The following is a 16,418-nucleotide window of genomic DNA, read 5'->3' as shown; positions in this document are numbered from 1 at the left end:
AGGACAGGAATGTAGGTCAATCAGTAAAGAGCTTTGTCCTTAGACTCAGCTAGAAAAAAAAACATAGTGCATATTAGAATCTCTTAAGATAGGTTTATGCTTAATTTGTCTCCTCTACTTACAAAGGCCACACATTAAAAACAACGTCAGATACAGAGGCACACCCCCTCATGTGAACCAGGCACACTGGTTTTCATTATAAAATTTTTCCTAAGTGGCGATGCAAACTCAGCACAGCATACCCAAATTGGTGAACTTCGAGGAAAGGCTGGTTGCAGAAGGGAGACAATATAAAGCAACTAAATGATTCCTCTCTCCAAAGATGGTAAGATTCAAGATGTATAATTCATGGCTACGCTTTGATGTATAGCCCTGGAGGTTCAAATATAAAGAGTGACTGCCACCCTCATAGAAAATTTTACTGGGCTTGAATGGGCATCAGAATGGTGTAGGGCTGAATCTGATGTACTGTAAAAAGCACCATTAACCAAACACTGCCACCTGCTGACTAGGAGAATATCGAACTGCTGATTGAGCAGGCCATCAGTAGTATAAATAAATTTTGGTACCTGACAGCACACACATTTTGCATCACATTCTATACATAATCCCCACGTGGCAAATATAAATAGGGCTTTACTTCATTTATTTATTTAGCACATTGTACATTAGCGCTCCCACCATACTGTAAATCTCAACGAATCATCCATCCATTTGGTTAATACACTGTGAATCAGTAGCAAAACCTCCTCAGACATTTAGGTAGCATTTCTATTTATAGACTATTTTCATGTTCTTAATATGAAAATGTAGTACTGAATATCACCACCACAGCCACCTCAGATATTTATTTAAAATATGGCAAATTAGGATTCTATCCACTTTCTGTGGAGTTAACACACATTAGAACATTAGAACAATCTAGAGGAGAACAGCCACTCAGCCCAACAAAGCCCGCTAGTCCCATTCACTTAATTCTTCCAAAATAATATCAGGTCAAGTTTTAAAAGTCTCTAAAGTCCTACTATCTACCACACTACTTGGTATCTTTTCCCATGTGTCAGTGGTTTTCTGTGTAAAGATAAACTTCCTAATGTTTATGCAAAATTTACCTTTAGCAAATTTCCTAATGTGTCTCTGTGTTCTTGTAGAAGTCATTTTAAAATACAAGTCTCGATCCACTCTGCTAATTCCCTTCATAATTTTAAACAGTTCAGTCACGTCACCTCTTAATCTTCTTTTGCTTAAACTGGAAAAGCTCAACTCTTTAAGTCTTTCTTCATAATTCATCCCCTGTAGCCCTGGAATCAGCCTAGTCGCTCTTCTCTGGACCTTTTCCTAGTGCTGCTTTGTTCTTTTTGTAGCCTGGAGACCAAAACTGCACACAGTACTCCAGATGAGACCTCACCAGTGTGTTATAAAACTACCGTATATACTCACTTATAAGTCGGGTCTTGAAACCCGAAAAATATATCATAAAATCAGACCCCGACTTATACGCCCGTTCAAAAATGTGACACTCTTTTAATTTTTTTTTTTTTTTACATCTTCATGTCTCCTCCAATCTTACACCAGTTTCTTAGACACATCAAATTTTGTTGCAGCAGAACAGTTATCAATTTCTTTCTCAACTTCAACGACTTATAATTTAAAACCAGCTTCATATTTTCTTCTAAACAAACGCTCCATCGTAGATAAGGGATACTTTAACAGTAAAAGTGTATGAGGGTGTGAGATACAAAAAACACAAAACAGTGCAAATGTCCCTTCGGAATAGTAGGAACAATACATAGAAAAAAAGGCAGTGTGCTCTGTGGTTTCTCTCTCAGGTGGGCATATCATAATCTCTTGGATGCAGTGGCGGTTTTTGATATGGGTGACATGGGCCGTTGCCCAGGGCGGCATCATGGTAGGGGCGGCATCTTGGGCGTCAGCAAAAAAATATATATATATATTTTTTTTTTTGCACGTGGCCATGCTGCCCCGACATGCCAGCACATTTTTGGGATTGCATGGGCACCGATCGGGTTTCTATTGCCCATTTGCGGGGAATAAGGGCGCCCTCCATTTGCGAGATTCGCCTGCTGCTTTCCGCACAGGAAAGGGCAGCGGGGGATTCTCCTGTGTGAAGCTGATGCCAGCTCAATGCGTGTGCTTTCTGTAATCTTTATCACAGGATAGTAAATTCGCCATAATTGGAGTGCACATTACAGGCTTTAAAATGGTAAAATATCATCAATGAGATTTTGAACATGTTGAGAAAATGATTTGAGTTATTAAGAGTTTTTTTGTATGGATATTCTTTAGATAAAACTCCCTAAAATGTTTTCCATTCATTCTCTATGGTAGTGCTAAACCACTACCAATTCAATCTATTTTCTGCCACTTCCGTTTCGGGGGGCGCTGTTCTGCACTTTTCGCCGCTCTGCCTGCTACCTGCCTGCAGCGTCTGCCTTCATAGACTTGTTTTTTTTTTTTTTTGTTTGTTTTTTTTATTTCTTAAGTCATGAATCATGAAGTTTAAAATGTAGATTGTGTGGTTATTTCTGTTGATTAATTCATGATTTCATTATTTATAGCTAATACTGTTAACAAGTGGTAACTGTTTTTGCCTGTTGTGTACAATCTATCTAGCGCCTTTTACGTCTATCGCCCCTCCCGCTGCCCGCTTGCCTGCATGCAGCGTGTGTCGATTGATATGATTTAATGTATTTCTTTTTGACATAATTCCCCGAGTTGTAAAATACATGTACATTATATATAAAACCAAACTACTATATAGCAGTTATCTATCTGTCTAGTGCCTTCTCAGTCTGCCTATTATATAACACCTTTCCTGTTAATATCTGTTGTACAGTGCCTTTACTATCTGTCTATCTAGTGTATTTCAAATCTTTCTGTACTCTCACTGCCTGCTTGCCTTGTCTGTCTGCTATTATACAGTGAATTCCCTGTCTGCCTATTATATAAATGCCTTCCCTATCTATTCATTTATCTAGTGCCTTTCACATGTGAATGTACTCTTACTGCCTGCTTGCCTTTCTGCAGCATCAGTCATATAGTGCCTTTCACATCTATCTATCTATTTATTATATAGTGCCTTTCACATCTGTTTATCTGTATGTCTGTCTATTTTTTTCTCCAGATAATTTTATATCTTCTATTACACAGTGCCTTCCCAGTTTATCTGTCTACTGACTTCTCTGTCTGTGTATTATTCAGTGCAGTCTGACAGTGAATGTCTTACATAACTTAAAAATAAGAACAGTTATAAGGACACTTGTTTATGTTACTTGTAGTCACAATTTTTAAATATTTTAAAAAGAGCATCCCACATTTATTATACATCTGCATGTACTCTCACTATCTGCTTGCCTTCCTAAAAATACCTGTTGATTAATAAAAAGGCTGTACCATTTTTCAGTTAGTAGTGCTTTTTCTGTCTGTCTTTTATACAGTGAACTCCCTGTATATCTACAGTATATAGTAATAGTAATTTTATTATTATATAGCAGCTTCCCTATCTGCCAATCATATAGTGCCTTTCCTTCCTATCTATTTATCTATCTCCTTAGCTGTTTTTTAAATCTATTATACAGTGCCTTCCCTGTTTATTTATATATCTAGTGACTTCTTTATCTGTCTGTCTATTATGCAGTACTCTGTCTGTCTATGTCTTATGGATTTTAAAAATAACTGTCATAAAGACACCTGTTCATGTTAATTGCAGTCTCAATTGTTATAAATATTTTAAAAGTAGCATCCCACATGAAAATACAACGATCTGACTGACTGACTGACAGTGCATACCACTTTATATAGTTAAAAAGAAAAAAAAATAACACTTTCTCCCCAGCGGGGAATCGAACTCTGGTGTCTGAGGAGCAATGGGCCTGCTGTGCACTGATTGGCTGAGCAGTCTGTGTCAACTATCCACGACTGGCCAAAGAAGGTGCAGTGAGAGTAACAACGCTAAAGCAGTTATGGTATTTGGAATACTATGGCTGTTCCCTGGACCATTATATTGTTACAAGTTAATTACAATCAGATGCATTACACTAATAAACAATATGTGGTCAGTTTCAGTGTATTTATAAAGCCGCGTCAGGAAAATAAGGAGTAACCACACAGGAACAGTAGCACTGCTTTGACGCTGGGTGCCGCCAGTCTGCGAAACAATGCGGAGAACTTGTGTACGACAAGGTATGAGGTACCGTGGAAAAGTGTGTGGCTTTACGCCAAGTGTAGGTTTTATACATCGTGATTTGAACGTGGAAAAGTTCTTATGCAACATTTCTGTACGTACGCACCGTTTATACATGAGGCCCCTGGTGAACTGATGATTGGAGATGGTACTAAAGTGAAAATTTTTTACACTATAACGAAATATTTTGGTGCTGTATAAATGTAAAATTTGATTTTGTCTCTGTTAGACATTACATTTCCAATTGTTTGTTTTATTGCACTGATTTTGTTCAGTGTTTTTCAGAACGCGGGGAGGGGGGGGCAGAGGAAGTGTTTGCCCAGGGTACCAGACAGGCTAGGACCGCCCCTGCTTGGATGAATAGCGTGAGTTTTCCGCATTCGATTTATATCCCTGACATTATAAAATACAGGAAATTATACAGTTAAATCAAGCCCAGACTTATCCGCGGGAGAATTTAAATGCGAGTATACGGTATACAGTAACCTCTTTAGACTTGTTCTCTGTACATCAGGGTGCTATATAACCTAACATTCTGTTAGCCTTCTTAATGACTAAGGATTCCATCCTCCTTCTCCTTATTTAACCTATAATATATTAGCATCCTATTTGCCTTCATCTTTCCATTCATTAGGACCTCACTGTCAAGCTATTCATTCAACATCCTACAGTATGTACTGTATAAAGATCTCATCTTCCATCTTTCTATTCAAAACCTGTATAATATAAAGTGATTTCTATTCATTCAGTAATTACTCTTTCATATTCATTGTTAACATTTGCTCTGTGCCATCTATTGGAATGCATGTAGTAGTAAAATCTGTAGCATTTTTCATTACAACAGGTGGCATATCACAAATATTACCAGTCCTGTTCAGAATCTTATACTAAATGGTTTATAGCTAAGGCAATAGAAAAACTGACACCATAAATTAGTAAAATGAAATATAAAAAGTATAGCAAATAAAAAATATGATAGAGGAAGAACTAATCACACTTTGGTCAGTTAAACATTTTGGTTACCTGCCCTCATTAATGTATGTAATTATTAATATGTAATGTAAAAATTAATCATTTAAATGAATAAAAAAACCCATTAACAGCTACTATGTATATATGATGCCCTTTGAGGATCTGAGTTTGACCCCCATAATCACACCAACTGCTAACAGTATGAGAGTCAATTTCCTTTAATGGCTGGTACTTACTCGTTCATCTCCTATCATTTTTTTCTATTTAAAATGTACAGTGATTCCTCCATCGTGGGGGTTGCGTTTCAGAACCCCCCGCGAAAGGTGAAAATCCGCGAAGTAAAAACCATATGTTCATATGGTCATTTTTTATATATTTTAAGCTCTTATAATCTCTCCCACACTCTTATAAACATTTTCCGCACAGTTATAGAGCATAAACTCTTTGTATTCTCTTAGATATTAGGTAAGATTCATTGAAATTATGTATGTAAACACACTGTTTATATACAGTAAAACCTAAATATTATTTTAAAGATATCGAGTGTCTCCGATATCACATATGTTACAGCCATTACGATAGACAGGTCACCAGCAATAAATACGTACAATGCAAGAACAATTGTATGCAGTAAAATGTGTGTACAGTGACACTAAACGTACGTACATGTACTAAGTACTGTATGTAGAAAATTAATTATGGTTACTCTCCAACAATGACACGATGACTTGTCTGATAACGATGAGTTTAATTTTACTGCCCAACAAAGGAGAGCATTACAGCTCTTTTAAAGGAGTCTCTTCAGGCAATTGTGTAGCACCTCTGTCGTTCTTCTTCCAGCAGTCTTCAATCCAAATCCCTAAAGCAGATTCCATCCGGACTACCGCCTTATTACATCCACTTACAAATCATTTTGCTACCTGGTTAAAGGACACTGCGGCCGTAGATCTTATATTCTTTCCTCCTTTTTAAATAAAAAGAATCGTGGACTCATTGATGCTGTAATGGTATCCTACAGCGGCGTAGCTGTTCCCTTCCTTCAACATATCCACTCCGTCGCTGAGCCAATCAGCACACAGGAACTTAACTGCGTGCTCTGATTGGGTAGATTCTCAGCCATCTGCCAATAGCGTCCATTGTATGAAATCAACTGGGCAAACCAACTGAGGAAGCATGTACCATAAATAAAAAGACCCATTGTCCGTAGAAACCCACAAAGCAGCGAAAAATCCGTGTTATATATTTAGATATGCTTACATATAAAATCTGTGATAGAGTGAAGCCGCGAAAGTCGAAGTGTGATATATCGAGGGATTACTGTACTTGATTAGATCATAGAGTTAGTTGTTTGTGACATCTTTCAGAATGAAGAAAGCAATGCATCATATCAGTATAAGTGATGAATGCCTTGGGGTGGGCAGGTGAAGAATGGCAGCCTTAAATGAGCGTGTCGCTAGTGGCAGTTGTGGGCAGAGTGGTGACTCTAAGGCTAGGGATCTGCACTGGCAATCGGAAGGTTGCCGTTTCGAATCCCGTAAATGCCAAAAGGGACTCTGCTCTGTTGGGCCCTTGAGCAAGGCCCTTAACCTGCAATTGCTGAGCGCTTTGAGTAGTGAGAAAAGCACTATATAAATGCAAAGAATTATTATTATTATTATTTATTATTATAGTACTATACTGTGTTCATTTTAATGAGGTAACACTTCTGCGCTTAGATTTAAGCATTTTATTGTGGCAAGGGCCAGCTAAAATCATCTTTTTAGATGTTGTCTTTTATCTGTTTTTTTCAACATAGCATAAAGATCTCAACCTCCATTGATCTATTCCAGCATTGCAAATTTAGACCCTATCCGCAACATGCCAAACATAAGAATCCCATCCTCTACCCTTTTATTCCGCATGCTAGCATTTCAGATACAGTATATATTAGGGCTGAAACAATTCCTCGAGGAACTCGAGTAATTCGATTAATAAAAATCTTTAAAGCAAATTCTTTGCATCTCAATTTCGATTAATCCATATAACTACACCTCTGCAAGCTCACCATGTTTCCCACAGACGATCTTTAATGTCACACAACTCACTTACGCGGTGGATATGTGACATTCAGACGTGATTTTATGGCGTGGACTGCAAAATGGAGAAAGAGAGAGAAAATAGTGAAGGGTGAAGAGACATGTGAATTACAACAACATCTACGCCATCAGAGCATCTCTGTTCTGCAGCAGGAAACACTGCATCAAAGCGCAGAGGATGCCTTAGTTCTGAGCATGTTGATATGCTCACTTTTCTTCATTGCAGCTGCCACATGCTCTTATAAAGACTTACGCACACAAACACACACCATATCTACGTCACCCAGGGGATACCATTTTTTTGCCTCCTACAAATGCCTTCCAAGAAGACAGTAAAGGCTTACATTATGCCTGACCTGTAGTTAGGTTGAAACTTGAAGTTCTGAAAGTTAAGTTGCTCAACTTAAATGCAGATTTTATGTGTTTTTATATTTATTGATTTATGCCTTAGTTTTATGCTGTGTATATGCCTTTTTTTAAACTACTTTATAATTGATATATTACTTTTGTATTTATTTGTTTTTTTGCATTTCAGACAATGTTTTCTTTAAAATGGAATATGGCACTTAAATGCATTAATGGGATTTTTTACAAATAATTCTATTATATGCAATAAAAATGTTTTTTTTTCTGAAAAGGAAATTAATTAGCCATTAATTTTAAGAGAAATGTGTTAATTTCATTTCTGCATATTTTCTATTGCTCTTAAACAAAACAAAAGTATTTCGTATCGGATTACTTGATTAATCGATGGAATAATCAGTAGAATACTTAAATAATCGATAGCTTTCTGCCACATTAGGACCTCATCATCTATCTGTTTATTCGAGCTATCACACTTGTCAGTCTTTTTGTTCAACATGAAGCCCACTGTTTATTGCATATGCTGTATGTTGGTATGCCAAATACAGTGGTGCCTCGTACCTTGAACTTAATTCATTTTAGGAGGCCATTTCAACTCTGAATTGTTGAAAGTCAGAATCAGTTTTACCCATCAGAAAAAATGGAAAGTGAATGTAACTGTTCCCAGACCTTAAACAATACCTAAACAATAAACACTAAACAAACAGCAAATATAATAATAATAATAATAATAATACATTTTTCTGAGAACTCAAGGACACTGAACAAACAATAAATAAATAAAAGACACAATTATAAACAACTAAAAACATCAGAAAATATAAAAAATTAAAACCAAACATAACCACTGTAATTATAAAGAAAAAGCCATTTTAAACAGAAGCATTTTAAGTTCACATTTGAAGGATGAATATGATTTGATATTTCTAAGCTCGGCAGGTAATGAATTCCAGAGCTTGGGAGCAGAACAGCTGAATGCTCTGCTCCACATGGTGGTTAGATGGGCAAGAGGGACGGTCAGATGGATTGAGGAAGAGGATCTAAGGTTACGGGAGGTAATGGCAACATGAAGAAGGTCAGACAGATATGGAGCGGCAAGGTTATAGCCTTAAATGTTAATAGCAGAATCCTAAAATCAATTTGAAACTTAATCGGGAGCAAATGAAGCTGCTGCAAAACTGGAGTGATATGGTGAATAGATGAGGTTCGAGTAATGTTGCGTGCTGCAGAATTCTGGACTAGCTGAAACTTATGAAGAGATTTATTAGAGAGACCAAAGAGGAGTGAATTACAGTAGTCCAGCTGACAAGTAACAAGACTTTGATCAAGAATGACAGTGGTATGGGGAGTGAGGGAGGGGCGGATGCGATTAATATTACGTAGGTGGAAGTAAGCAGACCGGGTGATGTTATTAATGTGAGATTGGAAAGATAGAGTACTGTCGAGGATGACACCCAGACTCTTGACCTGATGTGATGGGGAAACAACTGAGTTATCAATAATAAGAGAAAGATTATTGGCTTTGGATAATGATGATTTTGAGCCAATGAGGAGAACCTCAGTTTTGTCACTATTTAATTTAAGAAAATTCAGCAATGCAGTCAATAAGCGAAGGTGATGGAAAGGAAGAGGTGGGTTTACTAGTAAGGTAGAGCTGGGTGTCATCAGCATAACAGTGAAAATTAATGTTATATTTATGAAAAATATTGCCAAGGGGAAGAAGGTAAATAATAAAAAGAAGAGACCCCAGGACAGAGCCCTGGGGCACACCTGAAGTAACAGTGGTGGGTTGGGATGTGAAAGTTTTAAGCTGAATATACATAATTTAAGGTATGAATTACAAAAATAAATGTCCTAAATAATAAATTAAAACATAAAAACAATAAATCAAAGACATAAATACTGTATAATAAAATTAAAATTGCTTTTATTTTTTCTCCAGCCGTCTGGAGTTTTTTTGTTTTTTCTGTCCCCCCTGGCCATTGAACCTTACTCTTATTCGATGTTAATGTTAATTTATTTTGTTTTATAATTGTGTCTTTCATTTTTCTATTCTTTAATATGTAAAGCACTTTGAGCTACTGTTTGTATGAAAATGTGCTATATAAATAAATGTTGTTGTTGTTTACTGTACCTTAGTGGGGTTGGCACGGTGGCGCAGTGGGTAGCGCTGCTGCCTTGCAGTTAGGAGACCCGGGTTCGAGTGGAGTTTGCATGTTCTCCCTGTGTCTGCGTGGGTTTCCTCCCACAGTCGAAAGACATGCAGGATAGGTGCATTTTCGATCTTAAATTGTCCCTAGTGTGTGCTTGGAGTGTGTATGTGAGCCCTGCGGTGAGCTGGTGCCCTGCCCGGGGTTTGTTTCCTGCCTTGCACCCTGTGTTCGCTGGGACGGGCTCCAGCAGATCCCCTTGACCTGTAGTTAGTATATAGCAGGTTGGATAATGGATGGATGTACCTTAGTGAGGAGTGGTGATATCCCGTGTGGCTGGTGGAGAGGAAAAGAAAGGTTACTGTTTGGAAGGGGAGTCACCATCCATAAACACACCACATAACTGTACTTCATGATAAGTTTCTTTTTTCACCTCAATCATCAATACTACAACCTTCCTCTTTGGTTTTGTTGCTTCCGCTCTCTTCTTGGATTCCATGGTTAACAGATACGGGTTTTATATATAACCAAACACACCCAAAATAAAGCAAAAAAGCATTGAAAACACACGAGCGTAACACAAGAGATTCTTTCCCAGTGAAAGCGCAAGATGACTTGGGTGCACAACGGTTGACATTTGCGCTCGCTGTGTGAACGCCATCTGTTGCTGCATTTTTTCAACGTGCCCACAGTTTGAATGTAGAAGCATCATTCAAACTCCAGATGAAATTTCTCTCAAATTTATCATTCAAACTCTGTAAAGTTCGAAGTTAGAACCATTCGATGTATGAGTAGATAGATAGATAGATAGATAGATAGATAGATAGATAGATAGATAGGACAGGCATTATATAATAGATAGATAGATAGATAGATAGATAGATAGATAGATAGATAGATAGATAGATAGATAGATAGATAGATAGATAGAATTTATTAATCCCAAGGGGAAATTTACATACTCCAGCAGCAGCATACTGATAAAAACAATATTAAATTAAAGATTGATAACAATGAAAGTATAACAGACAGAATAATTTTGTATATTATTAACGTTTACCCCCTGGGTGGAATTGAAGAGTCGCATAGTGTGAGGGAGGAACGATCTCCTCAGTCTGTCAGTAGAGCAGGACAGTGACAGCAGTCTTTCGCTGAAGCTGCTCCTCTGTCTGGAGATGATACTGTTCAGTGGATGCAGTGGATCCTCCATGATTGACAGGAGCCTGCTGAGCACCCGTCACTCTGCCACAGATGTCAAAGTGTCCAGCTCTGTGCCTACAATAGAGCCTGCCTTCCTCACCAGTTTGTCCAGGCGTGAGGCATCCGTTTTCTTTATGCTGCCTCCCCAGCACACCACCGCATAGAAGAGGGCGCTCACCACAACCGTCTGATAGAACATCTGCAGCATCTTATTGCAGTTGTTGAAAGACTACTGTACTTTAATATTAATTTAACAAAGAGGTGCATTAGCACCTCAGATTGACATTTTTTTTTTAATTTTCACTCTACTTTATGATAATGAAATAAAGAAATGAGCAAGAACCTCCGTCCCTCATAATTACATATTCAGTATGTTACAGCTTTCGTCCTGATTCTTTATTTAACATTTTGGACATTAGGACATCCACAGCCTACCAACAAGTTTTCAGACTTAGCTGGTTTCATAATGGTGCATTGGTTTTCATGAATATTGATATTTTTCACTGCATTCACTGAATATTTCAGTTTTAATTCACCTGATGTCTGTAATAATCATACAGATGCTTAATGCAACTTGTCAAAGGGTTAATGTGAAAACGATGTTGAAGAAATATGGGGTTAGTCTTGCACTGACAGATGCCTGCCTGTATTGGATTACAGGAGCTTTTTTGTTTGAATCATTCTTAATTTAATGTTTGTGAATCTGTTTCAGAGACAGAAAGCAGAGTAGCACAATGCGGTCTTATTTGGACCATCTCTGCAAAAAGAGTAAAAATCTCATATTCTGAGACTTGTTCTGTTTCTTTTGTCTGTAATGCCTTTAAGAGAAAAAAATCACGATGATCTTCCTGAGTTTTATATAGAAGGGTGAAGCTAACAACAAGCGTCCCCAAAGAATAGTAATTAAACTGCATTATACAGAGCATCTTTGTAGAGACTAATCACAGGCCCACACAGCAGAGAGACAAGTTGCTTTAAAGAATTGGTCTTCATTATACAGGGAGGTTATTTTATTCTCTCATTTATTCCAATGACGCTTCTCAAAACTCTGGACGTGACTTGGCTAACAGTGTGTTTTGTTTGGCCTCCCTGACCCTTCCTCTGCTACTGGTGGTTTGATTAATGGAGACTCAAGAGAATTAAGAGAAAAATAGCATGCACCTCTTCTGGACCAATTCCTAGTCTCATTGCATCTCTTTACTTTGTTTTCCTTAGGCATCGCTCCGGCCCACATATCTGCCAGTCTGGGTTTGGAACAACCTGCTGTCCAGGATGGACATTCTCCACTACCAGTGGCCTCTGCCTCATACGTGAGTTATAAAAATTTCATGTCATGGTTATTCTGTTTTTTTAGGTCTGAAATGGGAATTAGACAGAGGAGTAGAGAGAATTTGTCTTTACAATGCTTTCATCAACCAAGAGGCATTTTCCACAATTTGACACCCCACTGATTATCCATTTTCCATTCTGAGCTGCCCCGATGCTACACTACAGCAGTCATTACAGGATGGGGTGATGCAGAGCATATCACCTTATGATGATCTTTCATATCTTCACACAACACTAAGACAGATTGAACTGGACACTTGCATTTTCTACAGATGTGGTTTCACTACTGTCCTTGCCTCAACAAGATGCTGGCAATGCCATTTCAGTTAACTGTTGGAACCTACAGAACAATGTGGTGTATAGTGGAAATTTTTTCTTTACTAGCCAAAATACCATATGTTATCTGGGCATATTAGTTAAAAGGGTCAAGTTAAGAAATCAAATTCTTGTGTTTTTTAAAATGTTGACCCTTTATCATTGCTGACTGAAAGGCAAGTGTCCCATTTGTCATCTTCACTACCTCTTTCTCAATTTCTCTACTCTTCATGAGTTAAGAATTTGTATTTTGTGCTTGAGTGAATTCCATAATTGTTATATCTTCTTACTGAGTTGGAACCCTGAACACTACACCTCTGTATTTTCTGGTGTGGTGTGGTATCATAAATAGATATTTAATCCCATGTTAATAAACCAAATGGCTTGTTGAATCATTGGTACGGCATGTAGACTGGGTATAACTACCAGTTTTTGTGTTTTTCCTTCAATTGAACCCTTATTCATCATGAAACTTTTGAAAACTCATATATGTTCTGTTGGGTTAATTGTAATATACATGCAAAATTTCACAAGCATCCAAACTCCATAAGCTTTGTATTTTAAGTTTTGTTAGCTGTAATATAAATGGGAAATTTCACAAGCATCCGTTCAGTTGCATTGGAGTGATGTGCAGTTTTTATGGTGTTGATCCTCTCATTACAACTCCCCAGTGAAACTCCATGAACCCTATATTTTGATTTGCTAATGAACAATGATGTAAATACAAAATTTTGTAAAACAAGACAATGCAATTTTTGTGCTGGTCCTCCATCAGACCACATTCACTCACCCCTTCCATTGTTTACATTGAATCACCGATGTGGCAAACAGCTGTAACTCTAAGTAGGGCCACTCAAAACAATACACCAGAGTCATGAACATCTGGAAAAACATTTTGGTGTGAAAACGCAATTTTGGTTTTGCATCCCCAGTTACAACCCTGTTTCTTGATGAAACTCCTGGGGTGCCCTAAAGTCTAGCTTTTAAGTTGCAATATGCATGCAAAATTTCATGAATTTCGACTTTTCGTTGTTTTGGAATAATGTGGGTCGACATTTTTTGGCCTTCCATATTACAAGCACCCTTCTCATTGAAATTTTTGAAATGCCTTGTATTTGTAATTTTAAGCTGAACCAACAGCAACATGCATGCAAAATTTTGTGAAAATCAGCTTAGTTGTTTACACATAATTGTTGAACAAGCAAACAGACAAGATGTGATCTGGGGGTTGAAATCACGTCTTTAGTATCCAAATTGACAAGTAACTTCAAATGAAGGCAAAAAACTCAAACGACAGACAGAAGGTGATTTTGTTTCTAAAGATCTTGTCACACAAGTTTTTATACTGCCAGCTTTAATAGTTATGGAAGTTTTATGAAAATGCATTACAGACAGAGTGGCTTACTGATTATTTTAGTGTCCCTGAGTAATTTTTAAGAGGCCTTGTGATGGAGCTCACCTTAGAAAAGGAGGTCACCCTATGAAAATATTCTTTAATGCATGCAAACCAGGTTCCAGTTTTCTATTTTACCCTTGCCTTATTAACATTCAAAATCAACCAGTTCAGTGGTTTAAAATGAATCCTGGAATTCAGACCAAAAGTGTGAGGATATGGCCCTAACCATTGTGCCTTTGTGGCACCTAAGTCCTAACCACAATGTCAGCCACACATATTTAAGATAATTTAAGCCACAACAGGTCAATAATGAAACATCATGCCAGTGATACTCGACATGCTGGCTTTCATTTACCTTTAGCTTGTGTCAGAAAATAGTGATAAAAAAACTAATACTAACTATAGTCATTTCTTTTTCTTTTTTTTTTTTAAGCAATTTGTTCATTTGGTTGTGGGAAAGGCTACTGCACAGCACCAAATGTGTGTTCTTGCCAAGGAGGCAGGCGAGGTGTCACCTGTCCAGGTAAGCCAGGGACTTCCATGATGTTCCTTTTCAGTCTGGTAGCTCACATGGTAACTTGCTTTTTTCTGCTTTCTCCACTGTGTTTTTAAGTTGTCTTACCATCTGCTCATGTTTTCCATTGCATTGGCTGGCTTGTTTTATATGTGTATGTGTGTGTGTGCGTGTGTGTGTGTGGGTTTTATCACTCATTGCCTCTGTGATTACTGAGTTCGTCTGAAAGCTGTCATTCTGCCATGGCCAGCAAGATGTAAATCGGGTTTCATGTGACAACAAGGAGTCAAATGTCTGCTTCTGCCTAGGCCTTGCGCTGAGGTCACTTTGGTGGCTGAGTTGGTGACCCTTACTACTCTACTGATATCACAACTGCCTTTCAGTGTAACATTTGACTCACTTCAGTGGTGCAAATCCAGTCAGGATCAGAATGCCGCTTTCAAATGTGGTGGGTCCTGCTAGAGGAGTCCATTGAGCCCTTATCCCTCTGGTTATAAAGACCATTTCTTCATTATGGTGTGCCTGAAGTACAACACAAAAAAGATTTTTAAAAAGAGCCTAAAATTGATGAACAAACATGCATATCCTAGAGAAAGGCCAACGTACAATAAGTTATAGGAAAGCGTATGATGGCAAGATTGTCCATACTAAATGCAAATGGCAGGATTTGATATTAGCTAAAACCTGGAAAGGCAAATTGAAGAAGAAAAGAACTGGCATATATCCCTTTAGTTTAGACTAAATAAAGGAAGACTACATCATCTTTTAAAGGATTGTGGGATACATTACAAGAACATGACTCAACAATAGTGAATCACTGAATGGGGTGCACAGAAGATGAAAGAAATTAAAGAATAGCTGAACAGAAAGTGAATAGACAGGCTCATGATGGGGTGAATGCCTGTATTATTCATTTATTTTCAGAATGGGATGCCAGTTTAATGCAGGGCACACTGATGTGTATCATCATAAACAGCAACTTTAGACCTCTAACCAGCAACTTTAGACCTCTAACCTCAATTAGACATTTGTGTGCTGTGGGAGGAAATGGGAATACCTGTTGGCATGAGGGCAACTCCACCAAATGGCAACCAGTTGGACCTTGAGTTAGCAGCACTGACAAGTCAGTTTGTCAGCAGTTTGGACTCTTAAGGAAGTGAAGAGGCATAATTGAACAATGAGAAAATCCATTTAATAAATACACTGTCTTCAAAATCAGTTAATCCAATTCAATACTGGTGACACTGGACCCAAGGCCATCATAGTATGCACTTTCTAGAATCACTAGTCAAAGACATACTCCTTTTTTAGATAGATAGATAGATAGATAGATAGATAGATAGATAGATAGATAGATAGATAGATAGATAGATAGATAGATAGATAGACATGAGGAAAAATAATAGGAGAATATTCAGTGTTCATCCATCCTGTAGCTAGAAACGTAGATGTTTTGGCGATTAGGGAGTTAGTAGACAGATGGATGAATAACTCGATGTACAGTAAGGTAGTAAATAACTGGATGCACAAAGGGGTGGGTAGACAAATGGATGGATAAGTGGATGGAGAGATGGACTGGTGGACAGCTGCAATGGTAGCTAGAAGGACTGAAAAGTTAAAAGACAGCTGAATGGATATCTACATTAACAAATTATTTTACCAAATAAATAAATAATAATTGGTAATAATAATTCAATTTATATAGTGCTTTTCTGGCCTACTCAAAGTGCATTACTAGACAATGGGGCACAACATCAACCACCAGCAATGTGTAGTATCCACCTGGATGATGTGACAGCAGCCATTCTTGCACCAGTACGGAAGTATGAAGGGATGAGAGAGATAGTTAGCCAGTATGGGACAGGGGATTGTTAGGGAGCCAGAATGACCAGGTCATGGT

At 37.8% G+C, this 16,418-nt stretch overlaps 1 protein-coding gene across 5 annotated transcripts in view; it reads left to right on the top strand.

The window, feature by feature from the left end:
• The window catches only part of LOC120525881, a 230,825-nt gene that overhangs the window by 22,896 nt on the left and 191,511 nt on the right, over positions 1 to 16,418 (top strand). For all 5 annotated transcript variants that reach the window (XM_039748569.1, XM_039748552.1, XM_039748562.1 and 2 more), the window contains exons 2-3: positions 12,180 to 12,274; positions 14,438 to 14,527. In XM_039748569.1, coding sequence (XP_039604503.1) covers positions 12,180 to 12,274; positions 14,438 to 14,527 — 185 coding nt within the window. The remainder of the gene's footprint in view (positions 1 to 12,179; positions 12,275 to 14,437; positions 14,528 to 16,418) is intronic.

Source organism: Polypterus senegalus, chromosome 1, assembly GCF_016835505.1.
Source record: "Polypterus senegalus isolate Bchr_013 chromosome 1, ASM1683550v1, whole genome shotgun sequence".
Taxonomy (NCBI): domain Eukaryota; kingdom Metazoa; phylum Chordata; class Cladistia; order Polypteriformes; family Polypteridae; genus Polypterus; species Polypterus senegalus.
This window is presented reverse-complemented; position numbering and strand designations above follow the sequence as displayed.